At 48.4% G+C, this 21,376-nt stretch overlaps 1 protein-coding gene across 1 annotated transcript in view; it reads left to right on the forward strand.

Annotated features, from left to right (window-relative positions):
- The first annotated feature begins 1,918 nt into the window (after positions 1–1,918).
- Positions 1,919–21,376, forward strand: part of NUBP1 (nucleotide binding protein 1) — a 35,402-nt gene continuing 15,944 nt past the window's right edge. The window contains exons 1-4 of the mRNA XM_038762681.1: positions 1,919–1,943; positions 2,046–2,150; positions 5,704–5,837; positions 21,298–21,366. Of these exons, the coding sequence (XP_038618609.1) occupies positions 1,925–1,943; positions 2,046–2,150; positions 5,704–5,837; positions 21,298–21,366 (327 nt within the window). The 5' untranslated portion in view covers positions 1,919–1,924. The remainder of the gene's footprint in view (positions 1,944–2,045; positions 2,151–5,703; positions 5,838–21,297; positions 21,367–21,376) is intronic.

Genomic DNA, 21,376 nt, shown 5'->3' on the forward strand with positions numbered 1-21,376 from the left:
GGCCTCAGTTCCCTTATCTGTAAAATGGGGATGAAGACTGTGTGCTCCGCATAGGACAACCTACCTTGTATCCACCCCAGTGCTTAGAACAGTGCTTGGCACATCGTAAGCGCTTAACAAATGCCATCATTATTATTATTATTATTGTCTGCTGTGTGACCTTGGGCAAGTCACTTCACCCCTCTGGGCCTCAGTTCCCTCATCTGTAAAATGGGGATGAAGACTGTGTGCTCCACATGGGACAACCTACCTTGTATCCACCCCAGCGCTTAGAACAGTGCTTGACACATCGTAAGCGCTTAGCAAATGCCATCATTATTGTTATTATTATTGCCTGCTGTGTGACCTTGGGCAAGTCACTTCACCCCTCTGGGCCTCAGTTCCCTCATCTGTAAAATGGGGATGAAGACTGTGTGCTCTACATGGGACAACCTACCTTGTGTCCACCCCAGCGCTTAGAACAGTGCTTGGCACATAGTAAGCGCTTAACAAATGCCATCATTATTATTATTATTGTCTGCTGTGTGACCTTGGGCAAGTCACTTCACTTCTGTGGGCCTCAGTTCCCTCATCTGTAAAACGGGGATGAAGACTGTGTGCCCCACGTGGGACAAGCTACCTTGTATCCACCCCAGCGCTTAGAACAGTGCTTGGCACATAGTAAGCACTTAACAAATGCCATCATTAGTATTATTATTGCCTGCTGCGTGACCTTGGGCAAGTCACTTCACTTCTCTGGGCAGAAGTGAAGAAGGAGAAGCAGCGTGGCTCAGTGGAAAGAGCCCGTGCTCTGGAGTCAGAGGTCATGGGTTCAAATCCCGGCTCCGACAACTGTCAGCCGTGTGACTTTGGGCAAGTCACTTCACTTCTCTGGGCCTCAGTTCCCTCATCTGTAAAACGGGGATGAAGACTGTGTGCCCCACATGGGACAACCTACCTTGTATCCACCCCAGCGCTTAGAACAGTGCTTGACACATAGTAAGCGCTTAAGAACTGCCATCATTATTATTATTATTGTCTGCTGTGTGACCTTGGGCAAGTCACTTCACCCCTCTGGGCCTCAGTTCCCTCATCTGTAAAACGGGGATGAAGACTGTGCGCCCCACATGGGACAACCTACCTTGTATCCACCCCAGCGCTTAGAACAGTGCTTGACACATAGTAAGCGCTTAAGAACTGCCATCATTATTATTATTATTGTCTGCTGTGTGACCTTGGGCAAGTCACTTCACTTCTCTGGGCAGAAGTGAAGAAGGAGAAGCAGCGTGGCTCAGTGGAAAGAGCCCGGGCTCTGGAGTCAGAGGTCATGGGTTCAAATCCCGGCTCCGACAACTGTCAGCCGTGTGACTTTGGGCAAGTCACTTCACTTCTCTGGGCCTCAGTTCCCTCATCTGTAAAATGGGGACTAAGACTGTGAGCCCCCCATGGGACAACCTGATCACCTTGGAACCTCCCCAGTGCTTAGAACAGTGCTTGCTTGGCACATGGTAAGCGCTTAACAAATACCAACATTATTTTTATTATTATTCTGTGGGCCTCAGTTCCCTCATCTGTAAAACGGGGATGAAGCCTGTGCGCCCCACGTGGGACAAGCTGACTACCTTGTATCCACCCCAGTGCTTAGAACAGTGGTTGGCACATAGTAAGCGCTTAACAAATGCCATAATTTCATTATTATTATTTTATTGTTATTACAAAATGTCGTTGATCAGCCATAATTTCATTATCATTATTATTGTTATTACAAAATGTCGTTGAGCAAACGCCTCAACGTGTGCCTCTCCTCAGAGAAGCAGCTCCCCCGCCCCGCGAGGCCCGGGCCGGCCGTTGGCGCATGCGCACGGCCGCCCCCCGCGACCTTTTTCCCGCGGCGCCCCTAACGGCGTGAACCGGAAGTCCCGGGCCCGCCACTTCCGGCGGCGCGATGGCGGAGGTGCCGCAGGGTGGGTGAAGCCGCCCGAGTTGGGGCGAAGGGGGGGAAGGAGTGATGGTGGGGGGAGGCGGGATTTGGGCACGGCTCTAATGGCGCTTTCGTTTGTGTGCAGATTGCCCCGGCGCGGGCAGCGACCAGGCGGGCAGAGGGGCCTCCTGCCAGGACTGCCCCAACCGGCGCCTCTGCGCGTCGGGGGCCGGGGCCGCACCAGACCCCGGTGAGAAAGGTTCCGGCCCCAGCCGCGGCGGGGCGGGGTGTGCGCAGAGGGAAGCGTAATTACGGTATCGGTCATTACGGTATCTCCGGGGTAATTACGGTATTCGGCCACTGCGGTATCGCCACGGTAATTACGGTATTCGGCCATTGCGGTATCGTCGGGGTAATTACGGCATTCGGCCATTACGGTATCGTCGGGGTAATTACGGTATTCGGCTACTGCGGTATCATCATCATCATCAATCGTATTTATTGAGCGCTTACTATGTGCAGAGCACTGTACTAAGCGCTTGGGAAGTGCAGATTGGCAACATCTAGAGACAGTCCCTACCCAACAGTGGGCTCACAGTTTAAACAGTATCGCCGGGGTAATTACGGTTTTCGGTCACTACGGTATCGCCGGGGTAATTACGGTATTCGGCCATTACGGTATCGCCGGGGTAATTACGGTATTCGGTCACTGCGGTATCGCCGGGGTAATTACGGTATTCGGCTACTGTGGTATCGCCGGGTTAATTACGGTACTCGGCCACTACGGTATCGCAGGGGTAATTACGGTATTCGGCCATTACGGTATCGCCGGGGTAATTACGGTAGTCGGCTACTGCGGTATCGCCGGGGTAATTACGGTAGTCGGCTACTGCGGTATCGCCGGGTTAATTACGGTATTCGGCCACTGCGGTATCGCCGGGGTAATTACGGTATTCGGCCACGGCGGTATCGCCGGGGTAATTACGGTATTCGGCCACTGCGGTATCCACGGGGTAATTACGGTATCGGTCACTACGGTATCGCCGGGGTAATTACGGTATCGGTCACTACGGTATCGCCGGAGTAATTACGGTATCGGTCATTACGGTATCGCGGGGTAATTACGGTATTCATCATCATCATCAATCGTATTTATTGAGCGCTTACTGTGTGCAGAGCACTGTACTAAGCGCTTGGGAAGTACAAATTGGCAACATATAGAGGCAGTCCCTACCCAACAGTGGGCTCACAGTCTAAAAGGGGGAGACAGAGAACGAAACCAATCAGACTAACAAAATAAAATAAATAGAATAGATAGGTACAAATAAAATAAATTAATAGAGTAATAAATATGTACAAACATATATACATATAGAGAGGTGCTGTGGGGAAGGGAAGGAGGTAAAGATGGGGGGATGGAGGGGGGCGAGGGGGAGAGGAAGGAAGGGGCTCAGTCTGGGAAGGCCTCCTGGAGGAGGTGAGCTCTCAGTAGGGCCTTGAAGGGGGGAAGAGAGCTGGCTTGGCGGAGGGGCAGAGGGAGGGCAGTATCGCCAGGGTAATTACGGTATTCGGCCACTGCGGTATCGCCGGGGTAATTACGGTATTCGGTCATTACGGTACTGTCAGGTGCCGGCCATTCATTCATTCATTCATTCATTCAATCGTATTTATTGAGCGCTTACTGGGTGCAGAGCACTGTACTAAGCGCTTGGGAAGTACAAGTTGACAACATAGAGAGACGGTCCCTACCCAACAACGGGCTCACAGTCCAGAAGGGGGAGACAGACAACAAAACAAAACATACTAACAAAATAAATAGAATAGTAAATATGTACAAGTAAAATAATTAGAGTAATCTGTACAAACAAATATACAGGTGCTGTGGGGAGGGGGCGGGGAAGGGGGAGAGGAAGGAGGGGGAAGGAGGATTTGTTAAGTGCTTACTATGTGTAAAGCACTGTTCTAAACGCTGGGGGGGATACAAGGCAATCACTTTGTCCCACATGGGGCTCACAGTCTTCACCCCCATTTTCCAGATGAGGGAACTGAGGCCCAGAGAAGTAAAGTGACTCGCCCAAAGTCACACAGCTGACAAGTGGTGGAGTCGGGAATAATTATAATAATACAAATACTAATGGCATTTGTTAAGTGCTTAGTATGTGCCAATCACTGTTCTAAGCGCTGGGTGATCAGGTTGTCCCACGTGGGGCTCACAGTCTTAATCTCCATTTTACGGCTGATGTAACTGAGGCTCAGAGAAGTTAAGTGACTCGCCCAAAGTCACACAGCTGACAAGTGGTGGAGTCGGGAATAATAATAATACTAATACTGATGGCATTTGTTAAGCGCTTAGTATGTGCCAATCACTGTTCTAAGCGCTGGGGGGGATACAGGGTGATCAGGTTGTCCCACGTGGGGCTCACAGTCTTAATCTCCATTTTACGGATGATGTAACTGAGGCTCAGAGAAGTTAAGTGACTTGCCCAAGGTCACACAGCAGGTATGTGGCGGAGCCGGGATTCGAACCCATGACCTCTGACTCCCAAACCTGTGCTCTTTCCACTGAGCCATGCTGTTTCTCTGGGTAATTACGGTATTCGGTCATTCCGGTAGTGCCAAGAGCCAGCCACTGTACTAAGCGCTGGGGTGCTTTTGAGCCGATTGGGTTGGAAACAGTCCCGCCCCCCGATGGGGCTCACGGTCCTAATCCCCATTTGGCAGGTGAGGGAACTGAGGCACAGAGAAGTAAAGTGACTGCCCTAAGGCCACACAGCAAACAAGTGGTGGAGGCGGGATTAGAACCCATGACCTTCTGACTGTTTGTATTGATGTCTTCTGTCTCCCCCCACACACACACACCCCCAGACTGTGAGCTAGGCGATGTCCTCACCCCCAGGGACAGGTACTGCGTCCATCATGATTATAGCCCTCCTGAGAGCTCACCTCCTCCAGGAGGCCTTCCCAGACTGAGCCCCCCCTTTTCCTCTGCTCCTCCTTCCCTCCCCATCGCCCCCACTCCCTCCCTCTGCCCTACCTCCTTCCCCTCCCCACAGCACTTGTGTATATCTGTACATATTTATTACTCTATTTTATTAATGATGTGTATATAGCTATAATTCTGTTTATTCTGATGGTATTGACACCTGTCTATTTGTTTTGTTGTCTGTCTTCCCTTCTAGACTGTGAGCCCATTGTTGGTTCGGGACTGTCTCTATATGTTCCCGATTTGTATTTCCCAAGCGCTTAGTACAGTGCTCTGCACTGAGTGAGCGCTCAATAAATACGATTGAATGAATGAATGAATCTTGTATCTACCCATCATTTAGTACAGTGCCTGGCACATAGTAAGCGGTTAACCAGTACCATAAAAAAATGCCATTGATTGATTGGGCTCTTTGATGATACTACTAATAATAATGCTTGTGCCATTTCTTAAGCACTTACTATGCACAAAACACTGTACTAAGCGCTGGGGTAGATACAAGACAAGCAGGTCTCTTAAGGGGCTCAGTCCAAATAGAAGGGAGAACAGGGATTCAAGCCCCATGTTGCAGGTGAGGCAACTGAGGCACAGAGAAGTTAAGTGGCTTGCCCACGCTCACACAGCAGATGTATGACAGAGGTGGGATTAGAACTCAGGACCTCCAACTCCCAGGCCTGTGCTCTTTCCACTAGGCCACGTTGCTTCTCCGTGGTCGGGGGAGCTTTGGGCTTGCGTGCGGGGAAAGGGTTCTTCTAAAAGTCACGTTGGGCTGGTGCTAGAGATTGGAGGCCGAAGACTAACCCGAAATTGTCTCTTACAGCCATAGAGCAAATCAAAGAAAAAATGAAAACCGTGAAACACAAGATCGTGGTGCTGTCTGGAAAAGGTGGTGTTGGCAAAAGCACTTTTAGTGCTCACCTGGCACGTGGCTTAGCGGAAGATGAAAGTAAACAGGTGGGGAACATTGCGGAGAGCTTGAGAACATCCTTAAGTGTTTGTGGGTCGTGTTTGGGTTTTGACCATTAGCTTGGATTTGCTACCAAGATGGAAGAAGCGATTAAATCTCGAAGCTGAATGATTGAATTGCTGTGAAAATCACACAAGTTTCAGCTGTTTTCCTTTTGCATATAGAATGCTTGGTGCTTTATTCTTTAATGATACTATTTGCCTCGGAAAGAAGTAGATCTGTAGTGGTAATGGTGTTTATTGAACATTTACCGAGTGCAGCACACTGTTCTAAGCACGTGGGAAAGTACAACTGAAGCAAATGACATGCTCCCTTCCCACAAGGAGCTTACATTTCAACGATATTAAATTGTATCTGTTACCATGACCCTTGTTAGGCTTTATGTATGGTGGTGTATGTACATGAAAATTAGTGTATATTTGTTTAAGCAAGCATATGCATTCGCTTTGAATTGCTTTTTAATGATATTCCCAGAGCCTGATGCCTTCACATTTAAGAACCCTTTCCTGATGGTTTTGATTAATAATACTAGGGAAGGAGCGTGGCTTAGCGGCAAGGTACAGTGATTAAGTTATCATCATCATCATCATCATCATCATCAATCGTATTTATTGAGCGCTTACTATGTGCAGAGCACTGTACTAAGCGCTTGGGAAGTACAAATTGGCAACATATAGAGACAGTCCCTACCCAACAGTAGGCTGACAGTCTAAAAGATTATCATTAGAGGAGCCAAGTGTGCGGCTGCACTGTTGTAGGAAAGCAGCAATGTGAGGTAGGAGTGGACAAGCTGATTGAGTGCTTTAAATCCGACTGTAAGGTGTTTCTATTTGATGCAGAGGTGGATGGGCAACCACTGGAGGTTTTTGAGGAGTGGGGAAACATGGACTGGACGGTTCTGTAGAAAAATGATCTGGGAAGCAGAATGAACCTTCTCACCATGCCTTGGTCTCGCCTGTCTTTCTGCTGATCCCTGGCCCACATCCTACCTCTCCCTCCTCAAATCTAACAGATGAAGACTCTCCCCTCATTCAAAGCCTTATTGAACGCATATCTCCTCCAAGGGACCTTCCCAGACTAAGCCCCACTTTTCCTCATCTCCCACACCCTAGCTTGCTCCCTTTATTCACTCCGTCCCCCAGCCCCATAGCACTTCCGTACATATCTGTAATTTTATTTATTTGTATTGCTGTCTGTCTCCCCGCCTGTAGACCGTGAGCTCATTGTGGGCAGGGGATGTCACTGTTTATTGCTGTATTGTATTTTCCCAAGCGTTTAGTACAGTGCTTTGTGCACAGGAAGCACTTAATAAATACGACTGAATGAGTAAGTGACTGGAGTGGGGAGAGACAAAAGGTGAAGAGGTCAAAAAGGAGAATGATGCAGTAATCAAGGGGAGCTAGAATGAATGCTTGGAGTAATGTGTTAGCAGATTGTTTGGAGGGGGCAGGGCAGATTTTAACTATATTGTGAAGGTTGAACCGGCAGGATTTAGTGACAAATTGAATACGTGGGTTGAATGAGAGGGATGAGGCGAGAATAACTCCTAGGATACGGCCTTGTGTGACAGGAAGGACGGCCGTGTCGTCTACAATTGAGGGAATGTCACAGTGAAGTCAGGATTCGGGTGAGCTGATGAGGAGTTCTGCTTTGGACATGTTCAGTTTGAAACGTCGGCAGGTCGCTCTCTCACCCCCATTCCCTCAATCAATCAATCAGTGGTAATTAGTGAGCACTTACTATCATCATCATCAATCGTATTTATTGAGCACTTACTATGTGCAGAGCACTGTACTAAGCGCTTGGGAAGTACAAATTGGCAACATATAGAGACAGTCCCTACCCAACAGTGGGCTCACAGTCTAAAAGGGGGAGACAGAGAACAAAACCAAACATACTAACAAAATAAAATAAATAGAATAGATATGTACAAATAAAATAAATAAATAACTGCACTTACTATGTGCAGAGCACTGTACTAAGCTCTTGGGAAAGTACCCTACGACAGAATTAGCGGGGCACATTCCCTGCCTGCAACGAGCGTACAGTCCCTCCAAATAGTCCACTGCTTCTGCTGCCGCATTTGTGCAACTGTTTGCTGTTGATAAAACTCCACCGATTTGAGCCACTCCCAAGTTCACTGTTGCCTATTATAATCTTCAACTTGGTAACACTACAGGCCTCCCTCATCAGCTCTCCCCCCGCACAACTACCCCCACACCCAACTTCCTTCTCTGACCCCCATGACCTCGGCATCTAGTCTGTTGGCCAGATAAAGAATCAGCGTGATTTAGTGGATAGAGCATAGGCCTGGGAATCAGAAGGACCTGGGTCCTAATCCCGGCTCCACCACGTGTGTGCTGTGTGAGCTTGGGCAAGTCACTTCACTTCTCTGGGCCTCAGTTACCTCATCTGGAAAATGGGGATTAAGTGTGAACCCCATAGGGAACAGGGAATGTGTCCAACGTGATTAAACTGTATCTACCGTAGTGCGTAGAACAGTGCTTGGCACATGGTAAGCACTTAACAAGTACCATAATTATTATTATTATTATTAAAATAGAGGCTCTCAGATAAAGGTCAATGCTAAATATGGTCCTTGGCACATAATAATAGCATTTAAGTGTTTACTATTATTATAAGTAAAGCAGTGTGACCTAGTGGATAGCACAGGCCTGGGAGTGAGAAGGACCTAGGTTCTAATCCCAGTTCCACCACTTGTCTGCTGTGTGACCTTGACCAAGTCACTTCATTTCTCTGTGCCTTGGTTACCTCACCTGTAAAATGGAGATTAAGACTGTGAGCCCCATGTGGGACAGGGACTGTGTCCAACCCAATTACCTTGTGTCTGCCCCAGCGCTTAGTACAGTGCCTTCCATCTAGTAAGCACTTAACAAACACCATTATTATAATTATTATTATTATTATCAGAAATGAACTTCCCTAAGGACATTTTTTCACTTCTTCAAGACTTCTACTTTCTTCTTTCTAGCTGCCTCTCAAGGGAAAGTATCATGGCAGCTTTAAAAATCTAACTCTTGCTATCTGGCCCATGTACCTCACCTCTTAAAGGCACTTGTTCCTACCCTTACTGCTACCTGCGACCTCTCACTCTCTTTCTGCCTTCAAGCATGCTCAACTTTTCCCCCATTTAAAAAAAAGTCTCCTTACCTCACTGCATCATTCATCTATTGTACAATTTCCCTCCTCCATAATCTTGTTCAAACTCCTTCAGTAGCCTGTATAGATCTTCTACTTCAAGTATTCTTGTCCATCCAGAGTGTTTATTTCCACCACTCAAGTTGTAAATATTTTTACGCTCATCTCCCCTTGTCACTCGGTTTGTGTGCGCCTCTCTTGCTGTTAATATGGTGGACCAGTGGCCACTGAATAAACGCTAACGACTACTTTCATTTACCCTCTGCCGACTCTCTGGTTGACTCACCGCAGGCTGGTTTGGGCCCTTTTACTTCGCGAGAGACTGCGTCACCAAGGTCTCCACCGACTTCTTCCCAGCTGAGTTTGAAGGGCTCCGACTCTGTCCGAATCCTCCCCGCGTCTGTTTGCCTTCAACGCTCTCGACGGCTCCCTTCCCGGGGAAACTCGATCGAACCTGGTTTCGTTACTCAGTCCTCACCCATTTCTCTTCCTACCTCTCTGCTCCTCAGTCTCATTCACCGCCTCTCATCCCTTAACCATGGAGGTCCCTCAGGTTCCTGTTTTGGATCCACTTCTCACCGGTCGGTCACACGCTTCGGGGAAGCTCATCCATTAACGTGGCTTCTGTGCGGGTGACTCACCAATGAGTTTCACCAACCTCAACCTTTCACCTGCTCTGCCGTCTCCCCGCTCCTTTTGGATTGCCCCACAGACAACTTTCACTCAGCGTAGCTGAAATTGAAGACGTCTTTGTGACTTTTCCTCCCCCGTTCGACACCGCTGTTTTCCTCCCTGCCCCAGTAACCCATCCTTGCTGTCTAACTCACATTCCAATTCCAGAATTCATGCTCTTCACTCCCCTTCGTCTCTCCTTTTTTTTTCCCTTTTTTCCTTACTTTCTCACAAGGCCGTAACCTAGGCACTGTTCACGACTCATGCCTCCCATTCAACCCACTAAATCCTGCCAGTTGAACCTTCGCAGTATCACTAAAATTTGCCCTTTCTGCTCTATCCAGTCTGCTACCAAATTCATCCAAACATTTATTCTTTCTTGCTTTGATTATGAATCACCCTTCTTGTTGACCTCTTCACCTGTTGCCTCTCCCCACTCCAGTCCATACTTCATTCTGCTACCCAGATCGTTTTTCTACAGAACTATTCAGTCCATGTTTCTCCACTCCTCAAAAACCTCCAGTGATTGCTCATCCACCTCCGCAACAAATAGAAACTCCTTACCGTTGGCTTTAAAGGACTCAATTAGCTTGTCCCCTCCTACCTCACGTTGCTGCTTTCCTACGACAGTGCAGCTTCGCTCCTCTGATGCTAGCCTAATCACCATAACTTGATTTCATCTATCTCACCGCTGACCTCTCGCCCACATCCTGCCTCTTGCCTTCGACACCCTCTTTCATCATATCTGACAGATGATGGCTCTCCCCACCTTCAAAATCCTATTGATGGCACGCCTCCTCCAAGAGGCCTTCTCCAGGTAGACCCTCCTTTCCTCTTCGTCCACTCCCTTTCTGTGTCACCCTTGCACTAACCCTTTATTCACCCCTCCTTCAGCCCCACAGCACTTATGTACATATCCATAATTTATATACATTAATGTCTGTCTCCCCCTTCTAGAATGTAAGCTCGTGGCGTCTGGGAGCGTGTCTATCAACTTTGTTGAACTGGAGGGCTTGACTATTGTCAAGGCAAAAACAAGATGAGGAGGGTAGTAACCAGCCCCATCAGGAAACTTGAGATTTAAAGGCATTCCCTTGGCCAGTTTCTGGCTTCTATTTCTCTTTTTTGGTTGTAGTTTTTGTTCTTTTTGAAGTAGCAAATGGATGCAGAATGGGTAGAATCTGCCAAGCAGACAAATCTGAGAATTGCTGCCCTCTCTGGGCTTAACAAATGCCATCATTATTATTGTTATAATGATCAGGAAGGTGGTCAAAGGCCAGCAGAGGCAAAGAAATAATCAGACTAATTGTCGATGGATTATTTTGATTTCTAAATTGTGTTAAAAGTGCACCCAATTCTCCTGAAACTCAGGATTGCGTTATTAATAGTAATAATGATTGTGGTATTTGTTAAGCACTCACTATGTGCCAGGCACTGTAGTAAGTGCTGGGGTAGGTACAAAGTAATCAGGTTGAATTGGGTTGAGACCCTGTGCCACATAGGGCTCGCAGTCTTAATCCCCATTTTACAGATGAGATAACTGAGGCACAGAGAAGTGAATTAACTTGTCCAAGGTCACAGAGCAGACAAATGGTGGAGCGGGGATTAGAACCCAGGTGCTCTGACTTTCAGGCCCGGGCTCTAGCCACTAGGCCACACTGTGTTGTTGCCAAACTCACGCTTTCAAGAAATTCAAGCTTTGATTCTCCTCTGTCCCAACACCTGGCATCAGCTGTTTTATCTGATTGATTCAATTGTACTTATTGAGCGCTTACTGTGTGCACAGCACTGAACTAAGTGCTTAACCAACCATGATGCTCTAGGTCCAAAATAGGTATCCCTAACCACCTTTCAGTCAGAACGGGCAGAGAAAACTTGTGCTGGGACAGACATAGGGACTGGAATTCCCCACTAAACTGCTCTATTCAGTCAGTCAATCAATTGTATTTATTGAGTGCTTACTATGTGCAGAGTACTGCACTAAGCACTTGGGAAAGTACAGTATGGCAGAATTGGTAGACTTATTCCTTGCCCACAAGAAGCTTACAGTCTGAAGAGCGAGGCAGACATTAAATAAATTCTGGTTACGTACATAAGGGCTCTGGGGTAGAGTGAATAAAGGGTACAGATCCTTTATTCGGAGAAGCAGCGTGGCCTAGTGGATGGAAGCATGAGCCTGGGTGTGGAAAAATCAGGTGTTAATCCCATCTCTGCCACTTGTCTGCTGTATGACCTTGGACAAGTCACTTAACTTCTCTGTGCCTTTGTTCCCTCAACTGTAAAATGGGAATTAAGACTGTAAACCCCATGTGGATCATGGACTGTGTCAAACCTGATTAGCTTGTATCTATCTCAGTGCTTAGTATAGTGCCTGGCCCATAGTAAGTGTTTAACAAATACCATTAAAAACAAATCCAAATGCAAAGGTAACAGCAGAGAGAGGGAGTAGGGGAAATAAAGGCTTAGGTGGGGAAGACCTCTTGGAGGAGGTGGTATTTTTAATAAAGCTTCAAAGGAGGGAAAAGTGGTGTTCTGTTGGATATGAAGAGGGAGTTCCAGGCCTGAGAAAGGACATTCATTCATTCATTCAATCGTATTTTTTGAGTGCTTACTGTGTGCAGAGCACTATACTAAGCGCTTGGGAAGTACAAGCTGGCAACATATAGAGACGGTCCCTACCCAACAGCGGGCTCACAGTCTAGAAGGGGGAGACAGACAACAAAACATATTAACAAAATAAAATAAATAGAATAAATATGTACAAGTAAAATAAATAGAGTAATAAATACGTACAAACATTTATACATATATTCAGGTGCTGTGGGGAGGGGAAGGAGGTAAGGCTGGGGGATGGGGAGGGGGAGGAGGGGGCTCAGTCTGGGAAGGCCTCCTGGAGGAGGTGAGCTCTCAGTAGGGCTTTGAAGGGAGGAAGAGAGCTAGCTTGGCGGATGGGCAGAGGGAGGGCATTCCAGGCCAGGGGGAGGACGTGGGCCGGGGGTCGATGGCGGGACAGGCGAGAACGAGGCACAGTGAGGAGGTTAGCGGCAGAGGAGCGGAGGGTGTGGGGTGGGCTGTAGAAGGAGAGAAGGGAGGTGAGGTAGGAGGGGGCGAGGTGATGGAGAGCCTTGAAAACGGGGGTGAGGAGTTTTTGCCTGATGCATAGGTTGATTGGTCGCCACTGGAGATTTCTGAGGAGGGGAGTAACACGCCCAGAGCGTTTCTGCACAAAAACGATCCAGGCAGCGGCGTGAAGTATGGATTGAAGTGGGGAGAGACAGGAGGATGGGAGATCGGAGAGGAGGCTGGTGCAGTAATCCAGTCGGGATAGGATGAGAGATTGAACCAGCAGGGTAGCAGTTTGGATGAAGAGGAAAGGGCAGATCTTGGCGATGTTGCGGAGGTGAGACCAGCAGGTTTTGGTGACGGATTGGATGTGAGGGGTGAACGAGAGAGCGGAGTCGAGGATGACACCAAGGTTGCGGGCTTGTGAGATGGAAAGGATGGTAGTGCCATCAACAGTGATGGGAAAGTCAGGGAGAGGGCAGGGTTTGGGAGGGAAGACAAGGAGTTCAGTCTTGGACATGTTGAGTTTTAGATGGCGGGCAGACATCCTGATGGAGATGTCCTGAAGGCAGGAGGAGATACGAGCCTGGAGGGAGGGAAAGAGAGCAGGGACAGAGATGCAGATTTGGGTGTCATCAGCCTAAAGATGATAGTTGAAGCCATGGGAGCGAACGAGTTCACCAAGGGAGTGAGTTTAGATAGAGAATGGAAGGGGACCAAGAACTGACCCTTGAGGAACCCCTACAGTAAGGGGATGGGAGGGGGAGGAGGAGCCCGCAAAAGAGACTGAGAATGAATGGCCGGAGAGATAAGAGGAGAACCAGGAGAGGACAGAGTCTGTGAAGCCAAGGTTGGATAGCGTGTTGAGGAGAAGGGAGTGGTCCACAGTGTCGAAGGCAGCTGAGAGGTCGAGGAGGATTAGGATAAAGTAGGAGCCGTTGGATTTGGCAAGCAGGAGGTCACTGGTGACCTTTGAGAGGGCGGTTTCCGTGGAATGTAGGGGACGGAAGCCAGATTGGAGGGGGTCTAGGAGAGAGTTGGCATTGAGGAATTCGAGGCAGCGCGTGTAGACGACTCATTCAAGGAGTTTGGAAAGGAACGGTAGGAGGGAGATAGGGTAATAACTAGAAGGTGAGGTGGGTTCAAGAGAGGGTTTTTTTTAGGATGGAAGAGACGTGGGCATGTTTGAAGGCAGGGGGAAGGAACCAGTGGAGAGTGAGCGATTGAAGATGGAAGTTAAGGAGAGGAGAAGGGACAGAGCGAGAGATTTCATAAGATGAGAGGAAATGGGGTCAGAAGCACAGGTGGCCGGAGTAGCACTTGAGAGGAGGGAGGAGACAAGGGATGGACAAGGACATGGACAAGGGATCGTGGTGCAGTGAATAAGCTGGCTCAAAGGATCAAAGAGGATCGAAGCGAGCGTGCTGGGTTGTGGTAGTTAGAGAAGCAGCATGGCTTGTGTATAGAGAGCACAGTCCTGGGCGTCCGAAGGACCTGTGTTCTAATCCTGACTCTGCCACTTGTCTGCTGTGACCTTGGGCAAGTTGCTTCACTTCTCTGGGCCTCAGTTCCCTCATCTGTAAAATGGGGATTAAGACTGTGAGCGCGTGTGGGAAATGGATTGGGTCCAATCCGATTAACTAGTACCAGTGCTTAGTACAGTGCCTGGGATGTAACAAGGGCTTACAAATACTGTTAAAAAACAACAACACACTCTCTTGCCTGAACTTGTGATTGGCAGGATGCGTTGCAGAACGTCCAGTCAGAGTGTGGGGCACAGCCTGTGGCAGTACCCACAGCGATGCCCTGATTCACTTGCTTATGCCGTTTTTGAGGGTGACACTTACTTCCACTGTGAAAACCCCAGGGGCCTTTTTCTTCTTACCAAAGGGGTGTGACTACATAGACGATCAGATGGGTCCATGACCTGGTGGAAAAACCACAGGCCTGGGAGTCAGAGGGTCTGGGTTCTAGTCCCGGCTCTGCCAATTCCCTGCTGGGTGGCCTTGGGCAAGTCACCTAACTTCTGGGCCTCGGTTTCCTCATCTGTAAAATAGGAATTCCTGCTCTACCTTGGACTGTGAACTCCACGTGGAACGGAGACTATGTCTGACCTGAGGAACTTGATGCTATCTCAGCGCTTAGTACAGTGCTTGGCACAGAGTCCTTAACTCTAGACTGTAAGCTCATTTTGGGCAGGGAATGTATCTTTATTGTTGTACTCTCCCAAGCACTTAGTACATTGCTTTGCACACAATAAGCGCTCAGTAATTGCAATGGAATGAATGAATAAATAACCACAGTCCTCCGACATGAATTGGCTTGATATCTAACGCTTTTGGCCTTCAAATTCTTGTTGTAAGCGGCCGGCAGGAGGAGTCAAAATGGAGCCCAAACTGACTCCATTAACCAGCTGGTCCCCCATTGAAGCAGACTCCGTGTTTCATGAGAAAAAAAAAAGGAAGCACAAAACCCATATTGGGCACATAAAAATAGTTCAGAACAGAAAAGCAGAAGCCAGAAAATAGTTAAGGGTGGAGGGGGTGACATTCTACAAATCGAAGGGGCTTTCAAGATGAATAGTACCTTGAATTTTTAGAGTACCTTTCCTCCAAATAGCTGGTAGAGTTTTCACAAACATCTCATTTCCTTCGCACGTTCGGAAGTGTGCCGAACACAAATTTCCGTGTCAGGGAAGGTGTCGGATATGTTGCTATGTACTCTCCCAAGCACTTAGTGCAGTGCCCTGCAGACAGGAAGCGCTCACTGTTTCTAAGTCCAGTAAATAGTAGGGAACTTGGGTTGCCTGTGTGATGCTAATGAATGACTGAACTAGTAGCAACATGAGAGCCCACCTGGCCTGAAATCAACGTGAATGGCTCTCTTTGTGGTTTAGCTCCAAATTTGGCCAGTGGGAAGGGAACTGAGCCACCTCTAACTGTTCCATCCTATCAACTGCCGTTTTGCCAAGTGGGGTATTTTCAGGAAACGCACCCCCATAGTCACCGAGGGAAATCTGGAGGGTCCAATTGCTTAAGAAGCTTTCTTTTTTTTTGAATGGTACTAAGTGCTTGCTATGTGCCAGGCATTATACTAAGTGCTGTGGTAGGTAAAATAATAATAATAACTATTGTTATTATTATAATTAAAGTGTTTGTTAAGCACATACTATGTGCCAGGCACTGTACTAAGCACTGGAGAGGACACAAGCAAATCAGGTTGAACACAGCCCCTGCCCCACGAGGGGCTCACAGTCTCAATCCCCATTTTAAAGATGGCATAACTGGGGCCCAGAGAAGTGAACTGACTTTCCCAAGGTCACACAGTAGACAAGTGGCGGGGACAGGATTAGAACCCATGACTTTCTGACTCCCAGCCCCGGTATCTACCCACTATGCCATGATGTCTCACATACAGCTCACCGTCTTACCGTTGATTTTAAAGCAGTCGATCGGCTCGCCTCCTCCTACCTCACCTCAATGATCTACTCCAGCATAGCCCAAACACTCTGCTCCGTGAGTGCCAGCTTCCTCACTATGCCTCCATCTCATCTATCTCGCCGCCGATCCCTTTCCCGCATCCTCCCCCTCGCCTGGAACTCCCTCCATATCCACCAGACCACCACTCTCGCAACATTCAGAGCATTACTAAGGTCACATCTCTTCCAAGGGGCCTTCCCTGATTACGCCTTCTTTTCCTCTGCTTGCTCTCCCTTCCGCGTCATCTGTGCCCTTGAATCAATGACCTTTGGACGTTTGACATTTGTCCCAACCCCACAGCACATATGTGCATGCCTTTAAATTATTTTTAATTATTTATTCATATTAATGTCTGTCTCCCCCCTCTAGACTATAAACTCATTATGGGCAGGGAATGTGTCTGCTAATTCTCTTTTATTGTACTCTCCCAGGCGGTTAGAACAGTGCTGTGCGGGTAGTAAGGGCTCAGTAAATACCATTGTTTGATTTATCGAGGCACGGAGGAGCAAAGCGACTTGCCCAAAGTAACAGAGCACACAGCTGGTGGAGGTGGGATTAGAACCCAGGTCCTGTAGTCACAGTTGTTTACCAAATTCCCTTCTAGTGAGAGCTGACCCAACTGCCATTTGCTATTTTTTCTGGCCCCACTGTCATCTGGGAGCAGTTCCTCTTCTTCCCCCAACTTCCCCTCCACAAGCTAAGCTCGACCCACCCTTGTCCATGTTTTGTTTTTTAAATGGTATTTGTTAAGTGCTTACTATGTGCTAGGCACTGCAGTATACAGGCTAATCCAGTTGGACCTGGTCCGTGTCCCATATGGGACTCGCAAGCCGTAATCCTCATTTTCCAGATGAGGCAACTGAGACCCAGAGAAGTGAAGTGCCTTGCCCAAGGTCACCCAGCAGACAAGTGGCAGAGCTGGGATTAGAACCCAGGTCCTCTGACTCCCAAACCCGGGTTCTATCCACTCGGCCACGCTCTCTCCCCTCCCTGCTCCCTTCGTGTTGCCGTCAGGAAGCAGCGGCTTTCCCTTCCCCATCTGCCTGGTCACAAGTTCTTGTCCTGCTCCTGGAACTGGGAAGTTGAGCCGCAAGAGGCTGAACCGGCAGAGAAGGTTCAATTTACCGGCAGTGAACGTTTGATGAGATTAGAACCTCTCATTGGCTTGTGGTTTAGGGGAAACTACACTCGAGCAACCTCCCGTGTAAGTGCCGATGGTAATTAGCAGTCTGAACCATGTCACGGAAACCTCTCCTGGAACTCTGCCTGCTACAGAAACCCCTCACCATCGGCTTTCAAGCAGTCAATCACCTTGCCCCCGTCCAACCTCACCTCGCTACTTTCCTACTGCAAGCCACCCCACACACTTTGCTTCTCTAGTGCTGACCTTCTCACTGTACCTCAGTCTCCTCCATCTCTCCCACCAACTCCTTGCTTACGTCCCATCTCTGGCCTGGACCCCCCTCCCTTCTCTAACCTGACAGACAATGACTGTCCCCAACTTCAAAGCCTTATTGAAGGGCACATCTTCTCCAAGAGACCTTCCCTGACTAAGCCCTCCTTTCCCCTTCTCCCATTCTCTTCCACTTCACCCTGACTTGCTTCCTTTATTCATCCCATAATCCCCGTTTTATAGATGAGGTTACTGAGGCACAAAGAAGTGAAGTGATTTGTCCTAGGCCACACAACAGACGAGTGGCGGAGCCGAGATTAATAATAATAATAATAATGGCATTTATTAAGCGCTTACTATGTGCAAAGCACTGTCCTAAGCACTGGGGAGGTTACAAGGTGATCAGATTGTCCCACGGGGGGCTCACAGTCTTCATCCCCGTTTTACAGATGAGGGAACTGAGGCCCAGAGAAGTGAAGTGACTTGCCCAAAGTCACACAGCTGACGATTGGTGGAGCCGGGATTTGAACCCATGACCTCTGACTCCAAAGCCTGTGCTCTTTCCACTGAGCCACGCTGCTTCTCTAACTGAGGTACCTCAGGTTACATCAGATTAGAACCCACTACCTCTGACTCCCAAACCCAGGATCTTTCCACTAAGCCACTCTGCTGTTAAGTGCTTACTTTGTTCCAGGCACTGTGCTGAGCACTGGGATAATCCTTGTATTACAACCCTTTCCTCCTCTAATGCCAACCTGCTTGCTGTCCCTTGCTCTCACCTCACTAGCCATTGCCCCCCATGCTCAAGCCCTCCCTCAATCAATCAGTGGTATTTATTGAGCACTTACTGTGGGCAGGGCACTGTACTAAACACTTGGGAGATTGCAGTATAACAGAGTTGACAGACACATTTCCTGCCCGCAACGAGAACTTGTATGGCCTCGTGGAAAGAACACGAGCTTGGGAGTCAGAGGACCTGTGTTTTAACCCCGGCTCTGCCGATTGCTTGCTGTGTGACCTTGGGCGAGTCACTTGACTTCTGTGCCTCAGTTTCCTCAACTGTAAAATGGGGATTAAACCCTAATCCTTCATACTTAGATGTGAGCCCCATGTGGGAGAGGAACTGGGTCCAAACTGATAAACTATATCTACCCCAGTGCTTAGAGCAGTGATTTATGCATAGAAAGTGCTTAACAAATACCATAACCACCCCCCCCCCCCCAAAAAAAATGAGGTTTCATCGTAGAGGTAAGCTAGAAGGTGGTAAGCTGCCAGAGTGCTTTAAAGCCCTTCTGCCTGAAACCTCCTTCTCCTGTATAGCCAACAGAATGACACCATTCCATCCTCAAATCTCTATGGAAATCATCCCTTGACCTTATTTAACAATTTATTGCATCTCCCTTATACTTAGTCCTACCTCCAAGCACTCAGATACTCTCCCTCACCCCCACAGCACTCATGTTGCTTCCCTTAATGATGATAATGATGATAATAATAATAATAATAGTGCTGTTTGTGTACTATGTGCCAAGCACTGTTCTAGGCTTACTTTCTCTTATCTCTTACCTTCCCTGTGCCTCAGTTTGCCTGTTCTCTTTCCTATTTAGACTGTAAGCCCCATGTGGGACAGGGACGGTGTCCAACCTAATTAATTAATTATTAGTGTTTGACACATGGTAAGCACTTAATAAATACCATTTAAAAAAGTGATATTTGAGCATTTACTATGTGCAAAGCACAGTACTAAGCGCTGGAGTAAATACAAGTTCATCAGGTTGGACCCAACCTGTAACTAAGTAGGAGGGAGAACAGGTATTGAATTCTCATTTTACGGATGAGGAAACTGAGGCCCAGAGACATTAAGCGATTTGCCCAAGGTCACACAGCAGGTAAGTGGCTTAGCTGGTACGAGAACCCAGTTCCTCTGACTCCCAAGGCCCGTGCTCTTTCCGCTAGGCCAAGCTGCGCTTACTAGGTGCAAAGCACTGTACTAAGCGCTTGGGAGAGTACAATACAACAACAGACAGACACGTTCTCTGCTGACAACGAGCTCACAGTCAAGAGGGGAGCTTCAAGCTTGTATCCGCTACCTCCCTCCACCCACCCCACCCTCACCCCCGCGGGTGGCTCAAAGGCATTATGCAAGGGTGAGGCTTGGACCAAAATAATCCCAGAGACCTCCACCAATGGCCCATTCCAGACTTGGGAATCCCCATTCCCGGCGTTCCAAGATGAAGCTTGTCTCCCTGGAGCCGAACCGTGGGTTTGGATTCCGTAGGATGGGTTGGGACAGTCCTGTTGGGTCTCTGGCACCTCCAGGATGGCCACCAACCAACCATCCACCTGCAGGCTGGCCTGGCTGGACTGTTTCTCTTCAGGGTCAAGACTTCCCCTTTGACCTCTGACCTGACTTAATCTCTTGCCCTGGAAGGTGAAAGCAGGTTCTCATCTCAGCCTGCGGATTTTTCATCATCCATTTTGCTGTTCCTTTTCTTCCATCTCCCCAGCCACCAGTGTTTACACATTCATTTATTCATTCATTCATTGAATCGTATTTATTGAGTGCTTACTGTGTGCAGAGCACTGTACTGAGCACTTGGGAAGTACAAGTGGGCAACATAGAGAGATGGTCCCTACCCAACGACGGGCTCACAGTCTAGAAGGGAGAAGCAGACAGCAAAACAAAACAAGTAGAATGGTGTCAATACCATCAGAGTAAATAGAAGTATATCTATATACACATCATTAAGAATATATATACACATCAAGAGAAGCAGCGTGGCTCAGTGGAAAGAGCACGGGCTTGGAAGCCAGAGGTCATGGGTTCTAATCCCAGCTCCACCACTTGTCAGCTGTGTGACTTTGGGCAAGTCACTTAACTTCTCTGGACCTCAGTTACCTCATCTGGAAAATGGGGATTAAGACTGTGAGCCCCACATGGGACAACCTGATCACTTTGTATCCCCTCCCCCCCCCAGCGCTTAGAACAGTGTTTCGCACATAGTAAGCGCTTAACAAATACCATCATTATTATCATTAGTAAAATAAATATAGTAAATATGTACAAATAAAGTAGAGTAATAAATATGTACAAATATATACAAGTGCTGTGGGGAGGGGAAGGGGGTAGGGCGGAGGGAGGGAGGTGGGGCGATGGGGAGGAGGAGGTGGCGAGGAAAAGGGGGGGCTCAGTCTGGGAAGGCCTCCTGGAGGAGGTGAGCTCTCAATAGGGCTTTGAAGGGAGAAAGAGAGCTAGCTTGGCAGATGTGTGGAGGGAGGGCATTCCGGGCCAGGGGAAGGACGTGGGCTGGGGGTCGACGATGGGGCAGGCGAGAAGGAGGCACGGTGAGGAGGTTAGCAGCAGAGGAGTGGAGGGTGCGGGCTGGGCTGGAGAAGGAGAGAAGGGAGATGAGGTAGGAGGGGGCGAAGTGATGGAGAGGCTTGAAGCCGAGGGTGAGGGGTTTTTGCTTGATTCATAGGTTGACAGGCAGCCACTGGAGATTTTTGAGGAGGGGAGTGACATGCCCAGAGCGTTTCTGTAGAAAGATAATCCGGGCCGCAGAGTGAAGTATAGACTGAAGCGGAGAGAGACAGGAGGATGGGAGATCAGAAAGGAGGCTGGTGCAATAATCATTCTTGCAGCCAGTTTTGTGAATATTTTATCCCATCTTTGTTTTCCAGGTTGCTCTGCTAGACATCGATATATGCGGGCCCTCTATCCCCAAGATAATGGGTCTGGAGGGAGAACAGGTATGTTTGC

The sequence above is a fragment of the Tachyglossus aculeatus genome, chromosome 21 (genome assembly GCF_015852505.1).
Source record: "Tachyglossus aculeatus isolate mTacAcu1 chromosome 21, mTacAcu1.pri, whole genome shotgun sequence".
NCBI classification, from domain to species: domain Eukaryota; kingdom Metazoa; phylum Chordata; class Mammalia; order Monotremata; family Tachyglossidae; genus Tachyglossus; species Tachyglossus aculeatus.